At 34.8% G+C, this 16,367-nt stretch overlaps 2 protein-coding genes across 2 annotated transcripts; one reads left to right on the top strand and one right to left on the bottom strand.

Annotated features, from left to right (window-relative positions):
• The first annotated feature begins 3,805 nt into the window (after positions 1-3,805).
• LOC129882005 (uncharacterized) lies at positions 3,806-8,952 on the top strand. The gene is made up of 3 exons (XM_055956112.1): positions 3,806-4,150; positions 5,400-5,558; positions 8,330-8,952. Exons 1-3 carry the CDS (start codon positions 3,881-3,883, stop codon positions 8,687-8,689), a joined length of 789 nt encoding a protein of 262 aa, XP_055812087.1. The 5' UTR covers positions 3,806-3,880; the 3' UTR covers positions 8,690-8,952.
• A 639-nt stretch (positions 8,953-9,591) lies between these two features.
• LOC129882000 (vacuolar-processing enzyme-like) lies at positions 9,592-15,728 on the bottom strand. Its single transcript, XM_055956109.1, has 9 exons — positions 15,486-15,728; positions 13,904-14,068; positions 13,674-13,830; positions 12,492-12,577; positions 12,195-12,394; positions 11,731-11,779; positions 11,280-11,489; positions 10,146-10,352; positions 9,592-9,997 (listed from the first exon to the last, which is right to left on the bottom strand). Exons 1-9 carry the CDS (start codon positions 15,711-15,713, stop codon positions 9,815-9,817), a joined length of 1,485 nt encoding a protein of 494 aa, XP_055812084.1. The 5' UTR covers positions 15,714-15,728; the 3' UTR covers positions 9,592-9,814.
• Between the last annotated feature and the right edge of the window lie 639 nt (positions 15,729-16,367).

Below are 16,367 nucleotides of genomic sequence, written 5' to 3'. Positions count from 1 at the left end.
AACTTGAAAAGTTTTAAAAATTTAAAAATAACTCCAAACTTTTATATTTTATAAAAACATCAATCATTTATTAATCTCAATTAAATATTTATCTACTAGCTTACTCTATTAATATGATCAGTCAATACCATTAATCCTTCTTAAATAAAACTCATCTATAAAAATGTGCACTGACCTTATTTAATGAAACTTCTCTCTATGAGCCAACAACCATATTTCTATTAAGGAGTGCGATATCATTTGCAAGACTACATGGGAAGTGAAAGAGAGCCTAAGAAAGGCAAAGAGTTATTTCACTATAGACATGCCTCTTTGCGTAATGTAATTGAAAGAATATTTGGTGCGTGGAAAAGTAGATTCAGAATACTACGACAAGGCATGAACAACTATGACTTAGACACGCAAGTGAAAATAGTAATTGCTTGTGCCATATTACATAATTTTTTGTGTGAAAATCAAAGCGTGAATTTTTTTTTCCATATAACAGAAACTTATGGGTATTTTAAATAATTTTTAAAACTTACGGGTACAAAATAATTGTCACGCCTCGAGAAGATACCCTAGGCATGGCCGGAACTCGAAGATTAGTGTTGGCCCCAAGCAAACCACTTGATCGGATCACTCATTCAATCACTCAGCGAAAGTATGAATTTAAGGATAAAAGGACCCAGGTAGGCAACTCAAGTATCAACATCAACAAATAATTAATAGGGTTAAAAATACTCAGAGAATAATATAACTCAATAACAAAATTACATTTAAAAACATATTCTGAAAAGACTATCTAGTTCAACTACAACTCTATCTATGAAACCTCTATCAACTATCCAAAAGGTTCCAAGACAAGCCCACGACTACCTCAAAAGAACTACTCAAAACAGCGAATAAAATAAAAAAGATTCTTCCGAAGCATGGAGGTCTCACCACTATCACGAAGGGAATAAATCTTCAACAGAGCGTCTGTTGATAATCTCTAGCTCCTGTATCAGTATCATAAAATGATGCAGGCCAAAAGACATGAGTACATGGAATGTACGAGTATGTAAAATAGCTGAAAGGAAATATAGTCAATAATACTCAACCTCAACTCAAAGGACTCAACTCTAAAAATACACAACTCAACTCAAGAAACATGTAGTTTAAAATAATCAGTGCTTAAAAAATAGACTTAATAATATGCAACTCAACCAAATCAAATCATTCATTTTTAGAAAATTTCTCTAACCGACAATCATCACTTATGAGCTAGTGATGATACAAAAGATTTGCACTGTCGTCGCCGCAGCCGTCTAATACCTTGCCAGGGTAAGAGACGACCAACCTCATTGGATCCACAATCAATCAAGTCCATCATTTTGGAACTTAGAGGCATAACCTCTATCCTACGCTGGCTACGTAATTTACGAGGTTTGATTTGCCTCTACTCTTATCCAAATCGGTGCTCAATACTACTCCCAAAATACTTTAACATGCTCATATATATCAAGTGATTAAAATACTCAATTAACTCATGTAGTCTCTTTTGGACTTAGCTCAAAACTCAACTCTTCTCAACTCATCTCTTTTCTTTAAAATGGATACAATCTCAACTCAATTATGCATTTAAAACATTAATTTAACTCTTCAACTCAATCTCAAAATAGGTGTTTTAATGTAATAATACTTAACTTGTTTATATTCAAAATAATAATTTAAAAACTTTCCAAACTCGACTCATGCTCAAACTCTTTTTCAATCAAAGATGAAAATATTCATTCTTTAAACTCAAAATAGTGCATAAAATAATTAATACAAAATGTTCACAAATCATTCTTTAAAAACTCCATCAATGCATAAAACTAGAATAAAATCTCAATTAGGATTCATGTGAATGTGAACATGAATCCATACTCTCAACAAGATTCAACTCAAGAAACTTATCAAGAATTATTAAATATAACAAGAACACCATATGATTTATACACAAAAAGAATCCATTAGAAGATATAAATAACTCAAGAACATCATCAATACATAAGAATTTATATACAAAACTCAATATAAATTATGGATGACCTCAACTCATGGAACTTCAAAACTCACTCAAATCAACTCAATGAAGATGTAGAGCGTGAGGACGAACTCAATTCAATGTTGTGTTTAGATTTATATAATTGGAATGAGGATTATCTCGTCGAAAATCAAAGATCTCGCTTGTAGATCTTGAATCCTAGCTCTTCTTCTCTCTAGTTTCTTCTCTCAAAACTTCTATGTCTAAATGAAGGGAAAACCCTCTTTGGGATCTCATAAAGAGTTAAATTTATTCCCAAAACGTAGTGGGTTAGGTTGGGAAAAGGTGGAAAAAAGACCGAAATAACCCTCATAAAAACTGAGTCGGATATCTTTATGGAAGTCAATACGGGCCGTATTGAGATTTATGGAAGTCACCATGGGTCGTAGTGCTCATCAATAACCCCCAGGGCTTAAACTGGCTAAAAAAGTTACTTTTACGGAAGGCCAATAAGGACCCTAGTGAGTTTTACAAAAGGTACCACGACCCGTATTGCTCACCACGGACTGTCTTGAGCAGCTTTACTAAAATGACTATAATTTTTTACTCCAAACTCCAAATGAGGCAAATTGGCGGCGTTGGAAAGAAGACTCAAATGATCTTTAATTTGATAGGTCATGAGACACCTAACTCCTTATATTATAGGAGATATGATCGTTTGAAGTTGACACTTTTATAAATTAATGTGAAAATCTAACCGGTATAAAGGTTTTGAACTCAACTTGGTATTAGGGATTTGTTATGATCCTAAGCCACCTCCAATACATTTTTCCACCCGTTGCAATGAATCTTAAAACATAAGTACCGGTAGGATACTATCCAGTTCAACCTTAGATACTTCCGACGAAAAAATCGATTTCAAAAAGGGAAAGATGTGGGGTGTTAAAATAATATTTTTCAAAATTTCATCAAAACTTGAAAAAATTTGTGGCTAAACACATGGTGAAACTTCACCAAAAATTCTTTGAAGAATATTTGAGAACTTGGGGTCAAACAACACCTAAGTATAAACATAATAATCCTTAGATTACAATGAATTTGTCAGTTACACACTTAAATAAATATGAATATTATTACCTTTGAATTTATCTATTTTTACATATTATTTACATTTGTAAATTATACAAGGGTCTTATTATTCCATGAATTATTTGAGGGTCGTGTTATCATTTTGAAATTTATTTCAAGATTATATTGATATTGTCTTTAAACTATGTTGTATTATTCGTTTTAATATCTATAAAATTATTCTCGATATTTTATAGTTTTGTTTCATTTATGAAGTTATTATACTTGTAAAGCTGATATTTTGTACATATTTTCTTTATTTATTTTGTGTATAGTTATTATAAGTAGTCGTTATAGTTCATGTCATTAGGTGTACGCTGAACCTAAATTACAAAAAAATTGCACCAAAATAACATCCAAAATTAGACGAGAAATTCACCCAAAAGTACATTAAAATAACAATAAAAACTGGATCAAAATAATTCAGGAACTTAAATAATACAAGAAATTAAGTTCTAGAGAATAATAAGACCTCATATAGTTTAGAAGGGTAAATAATATGAAAAAAATTAAATATTTGGAATAATAAGACAATCAAATAATTTAGGCGTGAAACTGATAATTTCGTGCTCGAAAAGTAGGTGGTTCGTGCTATTTTTACAACAAGAAGGGGTGGAAAAGTAAAAAGATAAAAGCTTAGGGGGTCAAAGTTGCTATATAAGAAAGCAAACCACAAAATCCTCTCCAAGAGAGAGAAATCCAAAGGGAAAAAAAGGAGCTAAATAGAGAGAGAGAGAGAGAGAGAGTGACTGATCTTAAAAAATGGAGGGAGTAGAAGGACAAGGTTCAGGACCACCGGCGGCGAGTCGTTACACTCTACAACCAACTCGATTAGCAAGCGAAGACATACTGTTCTGTGTAGATGTGGACAACGAATCACTTGTTGAAATGAAAGTTTCGGCTGCCGGCGGCCGACCGTACACCAGGTTAGACTCGATTAAACAGGCAATCCTTCTCTTCGTCAACGCCAAGCTCACTATTAACCCAGATCATCGTTTCGCTTTTGCGGCTCTTGGCAAATCCGCTTCTTGGGTAATATTTTTACTCAAATTTCTTCAAATCTATATTGTTTTTCTTTTGTAAAGCTGATTGAAGTTTGAATTGGGTAATGGTCATTATATATAAAATGTCATATACGCAATTGTGGAATAATTGATTTTTCTATCCTTCCCATCATATGATAATACCACCTCCATTCTAATTTGTTGGATTTTGACTTGACATGTAGCTTAAGAAAGTAAAAGAGACTCCTAAATCCTGTGGTTTGACACGTAGAATGTACCAAAATTTTGTTTAATCTTGTGGTCACGTGGAAAATTGAAATTAAAGAGCTGCCAAAAGAAGAAAAAAAACACTTTTTTTTTTAAACGGACTAAAAAGGAAAGGAAGACAGACAAATTGAAATAGAAGTAGTACTAGTTTTTTTATTTTCGTAATTAGACAGACCCTTTTCTTTGTTCTGGTTTAATATGAGGCAATTATGATACTTTTTTCCAAATCCTGCTAATATGATACATTCTTATATTAAAAATGTTGTTAATATCATGCAAACTAAGTCTAGTATTTAAGTTGAGAAGGGTAGAGGGACGTTATTCCCGAATATCAAAGGTGTATCCCCCTGAGTTAAAAATGCTTCATGAGCTGTTAGCCATCCAAATCTTGCAACTTTAGGTGGTGCATTAGTCTTCTAAAGCATTTTCTGCGGCGACACTCTAACCTTGCAATGGAGTAGTATTTCTAGAGTTCTTAAAGAAATTCGATGCAGGTAGTGGTGGAGGATACTTCAGATTCTGTATCAACGCATTACTTTCATTCTTCATCACTATTATATTGTTTTACAACTTGTCAAACTTAATCATTGTAAGCATGAAACATTTTGTTGTCACTGGTGGGAACACTTGCTTTTTAAGAGGTAGAATCTTGCTTCTTAGTATGGAATTGGTTTGACTGAGTTTGTTAGAGTGTGTGAGTGGTTTAGATTATCTCCTTAACTTTGATACACTTTCTTCTCACTTTTCCCCTCCACTGTTATGATTTATTCCACTTTGATGAATGATTTCGAACAGAACTATAAAATTATGCTAGCTTTTATTTGAGGGCTGCCAAGACCTGCCTGCAGTATGCTTGTGTTCTTCTTGTATTATTAGTTCATTAAAACGTTTATGGCCTGCTTAAGTTATCTTATCATCTCCATATCTTCCTGTTCCAATTTACTGGTGGGAAGATAGGTGGCCATAGAGTATTGAAATTGATTTGTCTTCTCAAATTTCTTTTGATGAAGGTTCGGAAAGAGTTTACTAGTGACATTGACTCAGTAGTTTCTGCATGTCGGGGTATTGCAGTAGATTCACCTTGTGGCCATGCAGACCTTACTCAACTATTTCGGGTGGCAGCTCATGAAGCGAAAAAGTCACGTGCACAAAATCGGATACTCAGGGTGGTAAGGATGTGATTAGCAATGTCTGCCTTTTCATTTTATTTACTTTAGGACATCTAGTGCTGAATTTTTGATATTGAAAAAGTTAACATTTGGTTTGCCAAGAAAACGCTAGCGGCTATTTTGCTTATGAATGACGCTTGGTAACTCAGCTACTCATTTTTAATGCAGTGTAATGAGCAGATGTGTTCTATTCTCTATAATTATTTCTTAGCTATTAAGCTGAGCATGTCAACTCAAGAAAAATGGTTTTGCTTATCAAGTGGTTGATAGTGTTATAGCAATAAGTAATGGTATAGTAGTTGCCTTGGTAGTTGTCAACAACTTGTTGGAGTGATTATTGGTTTTGAAAAGGCCCTTTGTATTACTAAATACTTTCAAATTGGATCCTTGTAATTTACAAATAATGCATTGGTCAAAGTAGGTGAGAATGCTACTAAACAGCTGGTTATTATCTTTTGGCAAACAGGGGTGTTATACTGTTATGAACTAAGAGCTCATATAAAGCTTGAAGTAAAGTAGCCTTTTTGGATTCTTGCACTTATTCATTCTGTTCTCTTTTCTCCTTCTATTAATTATTTAACCTAGATATTATGTTCACTGCTAAATTTCAGAGCTTTTTCCACCTGAAGTTCAACCATTTCCCCTGACATGCTGCAAAGCTAAACCTTTTCCTGTGGTAACCTTTCCTAGATAAGAAGGCATGTGTTGCAATAAAGCTGTTAAGTGAAATACAACTTTGGTTTTGGGCCTCTCAAACCAGTATTGGGTTTCTGAGGTTGAATGTTGCAGACAAGCACCATCTTAGTGATTACTCTTGATGCACTTTCATCTTGGCAAACAAGATATTAAGAATACAACTAGACCAATATCCTAGCACCACCGTGAGAACGGGGCAAATAATTCTAATTTTGGAAACGTACTTTGGGATCTTTTTCTGAATAAAATGCAAAGATAGTTTCACAGCATAATCCTTAGTTTGTTCTCAGAAAAGCTAATAGATCCAACTGAAGGGGGGAAAGAGAATAACTACTTGACATACTTGCATTTACAATTAATAATGTAGTTTTTTTTATGAAGTTAATAATGTAATTTTCTTCTTTCCTCTTATTTGCTTTATTTCATGCAACTTATTTTTGAGCTAAGTTGGTTTTTCTCAAAATGAAGAGGATATAAGGTTACCTACATGCTATTATTGAAAAGAAACACTTTTTAATAGTTGATTTAGTCGGTCTAGATTACAAAATTAAGGGATTTGTCGTCTTCTTTGTGTAGTCATTCATCTTATTCAGTATCAGTCCTTGATTCAGTAGTGGTGAAATTAACTATCATGATGTTAGTGGAGGTGCTTCTTATGTATATGCAAAAACAAAATATGTGCTCTGTTTGTTTGCACATCTCATAGCCACCTCAAACAAGATTTTTATTTCGTAAAACTTGCTGACTTTTAAGTTTACAAAGATGTCCGTTTTCATCTGTAAATTCTTGCACTAAAACACTTTAAAGCCCAAGAGATTGGTCTCTCCGCTGCAGGGAAATACCTAATTTAAGGCGACCTAAAATAGGATACTAGTCTCTAGAATTAAGGTTGACTAGGAAAACTTCAAATAGCTTCTAGGCTGCATTAGATATATTTAGACGGGTCATGGACTGCCAACGCATGGAGAAGCGACTCCTATGATGAAAAGATATGAAGATGAAAAAGAATCATATCTAATAGTGGGTTTTAGGTAGTTGCTTATCACAAGGAACAGATGCAGAAAAGCTAGAGAAGAAGGGAAGGTAAACTTTTTGAAATCACATGAATCTGAGAAAGTTCACACCTGTTAGGATTGATATTATTTGAGAAATATCACACCCGTTCGGATTGATGTTAAGTTGGATGTGAGGTATATCTTATAAGGATAACATATGGTGTTTGTCAAGGCAAATGAAGGATCCGACTGAGAGTATGATCAGGTGTCTATATGCATAAAAGTATCTTCTACTTCCTGCAGAAAAGGTCTTTACTTGGATCATGGTCATATTGCAAGCATAATCATCAGCTGTCAGCCCCATCAACTATCAATTAGTTTTCTTGACTCAGAAATTCTAGTTTATACAAGAAACCTCCAACTACGATGGTGTCAACTGTCAAGTCAGAAGTGATTTGTTTTGAGTATTTGAATAATACTTAGTGCTTGTGTGTTGAGATAACATTTGAGTTGTGTGTGTAGATTCTTCTATTCTTTCATGTCTACGGTACCGTGCCATGTGCAGATTGTAGTAAGTCTGTTACAATAGCAAAATTTTGAAGTACTGCATCGCTCAGTTGCAGAAGGCCTGAAATTACCTCAAAAGATTGTGACATAGCTAAGTGAATCTTTTGAATGTGTGATTCTGAGAGTGCCTACAAGATCTTTCTTTTCCTCATCAGTCAAGGATTTTCATCTTTCTGTGTCTTGTGGCATCTAAAATGGGTTTTAACCTTCGTGAAATCCAGCTATTTTCATTTCCTTCTATTTAGTGGTAATTTTTATGAGTTTGAACCATTCTCACTAGATGCTTTCTTCTGAATGATTACAACAACTACATCTCAGTCCCAAACAAGTTGGGGTAGGCTATATGAGTCCTCACTAACCATGTTTCTTCATTGAAGTTTATCTTAGGCCAACATTATGCAAAATGATTATTTGATGCATTTTCGTAAAATATCTAATGCTCGTAAATTTATTCTGTCCGTACAATTGGTTGCTAGGAAGTGTTAATTAACATGTTTTCTCTTTATTATGCAGATACTTCTATATTGTAGGTCATCTATACCACCACAGCATCAATGGCCTGCTACCCAAAAGCTCTTCACTTTGGACGTAGTTTACCTTCATGACAAGCCCGGACCTGACAATTGCCCTCAAAAGGTGTATGATGCCCTTGTTGAGGCCCTGGAACATGTCAGTGAATACGAGGGTTACATATTTGAGAGTGGTCAGGGGCTTACTCGTGTCCTATTTCGTCATATGTGTACGCTTCTTTCCCACCCTCAGCAACGTTGCGTGCAAGATGACCTTGACATCCCCAAGTCCCTTACAAAGAAGTCAGCTACCTCTGACTCGGCACCAGCTGAAGAAAATGCTGTTGTCGTCTCTAGCCAATGAGATTATCTAGCCTATGAGATCATAAACAGTTGACAAATCAAACCAACTCTCCCTGGTTTCGTGTTTTAGTGTTCTATGGGGACTAATGTGGATAGGTAATCTGGTCAGAGCATGTAACCCCCTACCCCCACCCCACCCCAACCCTCTCCCTTTCCACCTCTTTTTTCCTGTATAGTAATATTTTTGTTGCCAGTCTTAAATCAGTCTATGAATACAAACGGATCAGTGTTGATGAGCTGTGTCTTCTTTTTTCCATTGCAAAATCATCTCTGCTGCTTCCTTGTCTTTAATCCTTTGTATTTCTTTTACTGGAAGTAATCTTGTTTTTACCTACGTGAGTAATTTCCACAATTGTGTCTCAAGGAAAACGTTTGTTCTTCGTTCTCTTTAAGATACTCTTTAGAACAACTTCAGACATGTGGTGTTTGAAGTTAGGCTTGATAGAGTCAAAATATTTGAAGTTTCATATGACAAGTTCAGACATCTAAGTTACATAATTTTAGAAAATTGGACACATGTTGGATAACAGTGTCCAAATAATTGTACTCTGGTGACATTCTTACATATGAATTATGATACGTTTAGTATGCTTATCAGTTTTGGCATATCTAATCATTGTGATGAAGGGTCTTAAAGCAATGGTAAAGTTATCTTCGGATAATAGGTCAGAGATTTGAGTACTGAAAGCTGCTAACATAGAATGCTTTGTGCACCGAAATATGACTTTGATTTACGAAATTGCAAAGAAGATGCGCAAGCAACACGTACACTGGGGTAACTCTCCCTCCTATCGTTAAAATTGTCCTCCTTCAATGGGTTCGCCTTCAATTTATCCAAAGAAAAAAATCCCATATTATGGAGGACTTGTCACTTACTTGCAATGAGAAATGTGCTTTCAAATATAATCAAAACGATAAGTTGTGCTTTTTCAACTGTATTTACGGAGCACCAATTTACATACATTACATGAATCCTGATTTACATGAATCCTGATACCAATACTGGTAGACTTCACTATACCAGAGGATCAAATCACAATTTACAAATAGGACACAAAATGACACTGATAATGGTAACTTATACTAGCAGCAGCATCAAAGTGTGAGACTGAACATTCCATGGCGTTTATGCACTAAAACCCCTGTGGAGGGAACTCCAAGTATTGGAGGGGATGCTAGGACAAGCTTGTGCTGATGCCTCCACCATCTGCTCCATCTTAATTCCAGCATTACAGATATTGGCAATGGAGCGCATGTGTTTCATTCCATATTGGGATAACGCTCCACAGTGTATCTCAAATGTTTTTACCTGCAGGTATGATAGATCAGTTTGATTTCTGACACATAAGAGTCGCAAAAAGATAATTGTGTTCCATGCATTCAGTCAAAACTACGAAAATGAACCAGGTCTCAAACAATTAAGCAACTTTATGAGATTACAGTTTTTTTGTGCTTACAAAGGATTTAAGGCAGGTCCAGTCATCAACAAGAGGCTGACCAGCAGATCGAACACGCTTCAGCACCTCAGGACCTTTTTGAATTCCAAACAGAAGCTTACCAACAAGGGCAATGCTATCATCTAGGTGCATTCTGTGTGACATAGCTTCAGTGAATTGTTTCTGAGCTTCAACTTTCCGAGCAGAGCCTTCAGGAGCCTTGCGGAACTGCCAGTGTTGAGGGAGAATAGGAAGTCAGCAATAAAGTATTTCACATTAGAGGCACAATGGCTACTTCATTATAAGCAGCCAAGTTGGGCACAATTTTTTATAATGCAGCCAATTAATACATAAGACCCACGAATTACAATATGTGACTTGTTAAAAAATATCTCTTGCAGCTTAGCACAACCTTGGAAAACCATTAAGTTTCCCCGACTAGACTAAGCATAAAGCAAAAGAATTGGTCAAACTACCTGTGGGGAGTCAAAGACTGTCAAAGACTACCTTTTCCTTTCTTTTTTTCGAAAAACAATCAAATCTGAAATCTGAAATATTACTCCATATTGGCCAAGTTGCATCTTTTAGATTATTAATAATATAATACTCATTGGGTCGTTTTTCATGACTGTTTGTTTAGAGACCCACGTTTAAGATTATAAGTAGCAGTGGAAGAAAACATTAAATTAATAATTGAAAAAGTTAGTCTGAAAAACATCTTAACAAAATTTAATATTGAAACAATGAATGAAAAATAAGTTTGGCAGAGAAAATCTAGTATCAGAGTTTAAAAATATAACGTTAAGACTTTTGAAGCTATGGAAGTTGTATAGGATAACATCATAGCAGCTTGGACATCATAACTAGGAAGGATAGAATAATATAAAGTGATAACATAGCGACAGGAACTAAAAATTCAGTACCGCCTGTTTAGCATCACTATCATTCATAAATGTAATGCTAGTCTTTTTGGAAACACCACATTAATATGGTTATGATTAACTAATATACTTCAAGATTCGACAGTTCTATTTCCTGCTGGTTTATGGCTCGTATTTGATATTTTTGCTTCTTATGTGTAGTGCAAACTCATTTTCCTCAAACTCAGGAATCTCCGAGTAATACCAAAAAACACAAAAAGCTGTTGGGGCATACCTTGTCCCAGAAATGCAAAAGATCTGCATCACGCTGGTTCACAGCCTTTGATGATGCCCACAAGGAATTGTCATCTACATATGTGTAGTTTTCATTTGCAGGATTTGTACCCATATAACTGAACAGAGACTCCATACTCAGTTGTAGATCACCAAATTGCATGACATGGGAACCATAAGCAGAATTTCCATTAGCTGTTCTCCTTTTGACCTGCCAGAAAACAGCAGTAGAGATGTAACTACACAAAATAATTTAAATGGCATCATAATAAAGGATAGAGAGAAAATAAATCATCAGATAGTTACTTGTGAAACCCCTTTCTTCTTCTCACTTTTAAGAACAGTGATATATTTGCTTCAGCATTCTAAATTCCTTATTTTGTTATTATTTTTACTTTCTAAACTACCACATCAGCTAGATGGCCTAATTCTCAATGTCCAAAAGCACTTACCAGGTGATACTGCTGCCTCAAATTTTCAGTCCGCAAATTGTGCATTTCACTGCTCAGAAATAGACACAAATGATTCAGCAGCAAAGCATAGGACTAATGTGATCATTCATGAGAAGAATCATAATTATTTAAACATAAAATCCAGATCATAGTGTAAAATCCAATTTTTAAAAGGACAAGTAACGGAAACAGAAATCCACATATAACAAGTCCTTGCATTGGCAAGTCACGGCTCACATGCATGTAATTTTGTTTGCAATTGGCACATTCTTCCGCATGGAATATAAGAATAATTCAACCTCTAATACTTAAGGAAATAATAAATCAAGAGATCTCAAGAATTTCAGGCAAAGCCAGAAAAAAAGGACAAGAACAAACTTCATAGTCATTTAACAACAAAACAAGACAGACTCAAAACCATCCAGCTTAATAAAATGAAATGGCCAGCAAAGTTCAGAAGGTACCTGTCCTCCATCCAGGAAACAGCATACAAATCACCCAGACAGGTCTCATATCCTGGAGGAGGACTAGGATATTCACCAGGACAATAGGTTCCCCAGCTGCTCTCTTCAGCATTTGAAGCTGTTGTGGCATAAATATTTAGACCGTTAGGAAGAAGGCCCTCAAATATACTTCCGGACTCACAAGCTTCAATGTACAGTACCTGGAAGTAGTAAGCAAAAGAAATAATTAAAAAATTAAGGGAAAATGAGAAAGTGACTTGACAAATATTTAAAAAACAATTGAATATAACAGCTCACCAAGCTTTTATATGTCCCAGCAGCGTGCTTCTTTTTTAACACATCAATCAGATCCCTCGCATAGAGATAAGGATTGGTAGGCATCCCTAGTACACATGAAAGTATAGTAGATATGTAAAAATAGAAGCGATATAATGCATCCAACCTATAATTCAATAAACCAAGTTTATGAAAGTATCATTGACTGACAGCAAACATGCAGAACTAAAAAGGAGGACATTCTACCAAAATATCTTATAATCCATACATTTCACTTTGTTTGTAGTAGCTTGACTTAGCAGAAAGTTTAATAACGAAGAAGAGACTTTGAAACTTGTGCTCTTAAATGTTCCATAACGTTTTTGAGGCTATGAGTCTTTGGAAACCTGTGGTCTTAAACATGTCATAGCCTTCGTGTGGCTATAAAAGCTTCTCATTAAGTAAATATTGAAATGTGTCATTCTTTTTGGAACTGGCTAATAAGAAAATAGTTCCAAAGTGGAATAAAGGGAGTATCAGTTAAAATTCACTTACAAGAAAATACCACTTTTTTATTGGTCCACACAATATAGAACTACAGACATAGGTGCTAAATTCAAAGATTAATGACTGAAAGTGAAAGAGGTGCATGAACAGTTACTACAAAGAGACAATATAGATAGATATTATGTTGGAGTCCTTTACTGGTGATTTATTCACCACGGCTATCTATATTATAAAAAATCAGACATGTGATTGTCAATTAGGATGAAAGAGGAAAGGTTAAGCTGTGATATTGGATCCATGAGTATAAAGTGCTTTTTTTGTTTTTGTTTTTTCTTAGAGATTTTCCCCGACTTCTTTTAGTTCGGGATTGGGGAGAGGTCACATTAGGGGACCATTACCATAATTTCTATTGGTTAACCAACTGGCAGACTGAACTCAAAAACAAACAGAATGTTCAAAGGTATAAGCAGATTCAGCAGATAAGAGAACCAGAGATAATATTAAATAAAGATCAATTGCTTGCCTAATTAGAAACAGAACAAATAGATATCATCTGTTTTTCAAACAGTAAAAAGCAGTGAGACAATGGTCATTAATATTTATAGACATGAAGTTCTCGAGTTGCAGACTAAGATGCAAGCCTTCAAAAATTTCATGACGGAATTAGTGTAAAAGCGCAAGAGCAACAATCAAAAGAGGCATAAACAAGCTACTTACCAAGCACCCCAGGGCCACCATGATCACTATAGAATATGAAAATATGATCATTTGGACCACTATTCACCACCTTTCCGCTACCTCCAGTAAGAGCAGTTTTGTTACCAAGGAGAACAGCTAAAAAGTTGTGCACATTAACATCATCTCTCGTGTAATCCTGCCTCAAGAGGTCGCATATGAGACAGGAGTATAGTGTAGGTATATACTGAACGATGACAAAAAACACCTACCTTAGGAACTCCTTTGTAAACATCCTCACCAGCAGGACTATTAATGATAACTCCTGGTCTTGGGTTCTCTTCATTGTAAGCAATGTCATCATACATGAAGACAATAATATTTTCATCTTTGAGACCACCTTTTCTCAACAGCTGATATGCATGGCATACATCAGCCTGATACAAAAGTCAAGGTCGACAAGGCTTATCAGTAAGCATATTAGAAAAGAAAAATTATATAGACACTCCATAATAGTTACAGTTAGGAGCCAGTTTATTCCATTCTCTAGTCCCAAATCTAATCGATCAAAAAAGAAGGAAAAGTTGTCTTAGCATAACTTTTCACAAACTGATTTGTTTTTAACTGGCTGGTCGTCTTAATGGGATGAGTTTTACAAGCTTGGAAAGCTACCACCAAGCTTATATTTGGTAAAACTGTAGTGCAGGAAAAGGGCTCCAATTGTCAAATGTACCACTAGAGGAAGAGGACTTGAAACAACAAAAGGATCACATGTTCCAAAGGATCAAATTATCTAGTATGCTAAGTGCTGACCGACACCAGATCTATTAATTTCTTTAGTGGGCATGATGACAAAATTCACATGAAATTGGTCCTTCATACAAGCTGCTCGAGAACAAGATACATAGAAGAAGAAAAAATCCAAAGAAGAATTAGAAAAGCTCTGTTGGAGAGCCTGCAAGTTCCAAATGACGTTTTAAGAAAATCAACTAAGAAAATTCATCTCTTGTGATGGTCACCAGTAACGACATGTCCCATGCTCAAACTAACTTTAGATTAAGCTAGCATTTGGCCAGAGTAGATTTTGAAAATGTATCTTCAAATATCTGTTTGGACATGAAATTTGATCAAAATATGATCTTCAAATATTTTCAAGTTCCCGAAAATTGGCTCAGACCAGTTTTTGGGACTTTTACACACAAAAGTTCAAACTTTTCCAAGTTAAATGCATGTCCAAACACAACTTCATATTCAAAAACTCGAAGTTTCAAGTTCATAATCTATGGCCAAACGGAAGCTAATAATGATGAAAATCTCAGTTCATATGGCCAAACGGAGCTAATAATGATGAAAGTCTCAGTTTATAACCTGTGATTCTAACAAGTACTACAATATATAATCAGTGCAGTGTTTTCTAGCTCACAAGGTCATTCAACCAAACAAATAATACATTATGCGAGCAGCTCAATTTTCATCTATCTCTTAAACATAACATCAACATAATTTTACTGAAAATTTCCCTTCGAATTTTCACCAAAAACAGCAATCATCAATTATCCAAGTGCGGTGTTTTCTAGCTCACTAGCTCATTCAACCAAACAAAGAATACATTATGCAATCAGCTCAATTTTCCTTTATCTCTTAAAACATAACATCAACATAGATTTACTGAAACTTTTCCTTCGTATTTTCACCAAAAACAGCAATCATCTACGTACCTACTATTAAAAAAAAAGACAATTTTCCAGATATTTCAAAAACAGAATGAAGTAGATCGGAAGGAAAACACGAACTCACACTGATTACAAAAATTCAAAATCAAATAATAGCATTTCTAAAACGCAAAATAACCACCTGATGTCTATAATTCCAATAACCACTTGATCCGGCAAGAAGGACGGCCCATCTGGTTCCAACAGAGTCATCGGCGGCGTCATCGAAGAATCTGGAAGTTTCCGACGGAAGTTTCAAAACATTACGTCCTTCGACGGCGGCAAGGACGGAGAGTCCGACGAGGATGAAAACTCCGGCGACGTTGATCCTCATTATCAGAATTTGCAATAATAGTAAAGTTTCTGCCATCGATATTATATATTACAGAAAATATCTAATAGTGATATGACGTGGACGGCTGAGATTAAAAGAAGCTTTCGTGCTAGCTTACGCATTATGCCTTATTTTTTCATTCTTTAAAGTCAAGGGAGTAGGTGATAGATAATAGGGAAAAGACAAGTAATCAACAATTTTTCTTTTGATTTTTTATTTTTCTATATTTATATTAAACTCCGACTAATTCAAATTTGCAATGTCGTGTTACAAATTTCTTTACATGACTCTATGTAGATAGTTGTTACATATTCTTTCATAATATCTCATATTGTATTATGTTGTATTATTTTATCTTATATTTTTTGTGATTGCATAATGTTTTACATCAGTAATTTGAAAAATAAGTTATAAAAAAAAGGATACAAGATAAAATTATCATAAAAAAGGATAAAATGTGATAATGAGATAATAAAATAAATACAAAATGAGGGGAAAAAAGATATTGATGTAATCCCACTAAATCAATCACTACATACAATTAGACTTTTCATTGTTCATGATGATGAACAGTAGTGGAGTCACACATAGTTGAGGGTACGAGCGTTCATGGTTCGATTTGAATCAGTTATTGATTAAAATTAAAATTAAAATCGAATCAATTTAGTCGATTTTTAAATTTCTAAAATC

The sequence above is a fragment of the Solanum dulcamara genome, chromosome 1 (genome assembly GCF_947179165.1).
Source record: "Solanum dulcamara chromosome 1, daSolDulc1.2, whole genome shotgun sequence".
Taxonomy (NCBI): domain Eukaryota; kingdom Viridiplantae; phylum Streptophyta; class Magnoliopsida; order Solanales; family Solanaceae; genus Solanum; species Solanum dulcamara.
This window is presented reverse-complemented; position numbering and strand designations above follow the sequence as displayed.

What these genes read in the sequence shown, in the direction of transcription:
- LOC129882005 (XM_055956112.1), top strand. Translation starts at nt 3,881, where the DNA reads ATGGAGGGAGTAGAAGGACAAGGTTCAGGACCACCGGCGGCGAGTCGT. An exon ending in TTGGCAAATCCGCTTCTTGG is followed by an intron (nt 4,151 to 5,399) that starts GTAATATTTTTA and finishes CTTTTGATGAAG; the next exon opens with GTTCGGAAAGAGTTTACTAG. An exon ending in AAAATCGGATACTCAGGGTG is followed by an intron (nt 5,559 to 8,329) that starts GTAAGGATGTGA and finishes TTTATTATGCAG; the next exon opens with ATACTTCTATATTGTAGGTC.
- LOC129882000 (XM_055956109.1), bottom strand. Translation starts at nt 15,713, where the DNA reads ATGGCAGAAACTTTACTATTATTGCAAATTCTGATAATGAGGATCAAC. An exon ending in TTTACAAAGGAGTTCCTAAG is followed by an intron (nt 13,831 to 13,903) that starts GTAGGTGTTTTT and finishes CTCTTGAGGCAG; the next exon opens with GATTACACGAGAGATGATGT. An exon ending in GGACCTGCCTTAAATCCTTT is followed by an intron (nt 9,998 to 10,145) that starts GTAAGCACAAAA and finishes TCATACCTGCAG; the next exon opens with GTAAAAACATTTGAGATACA.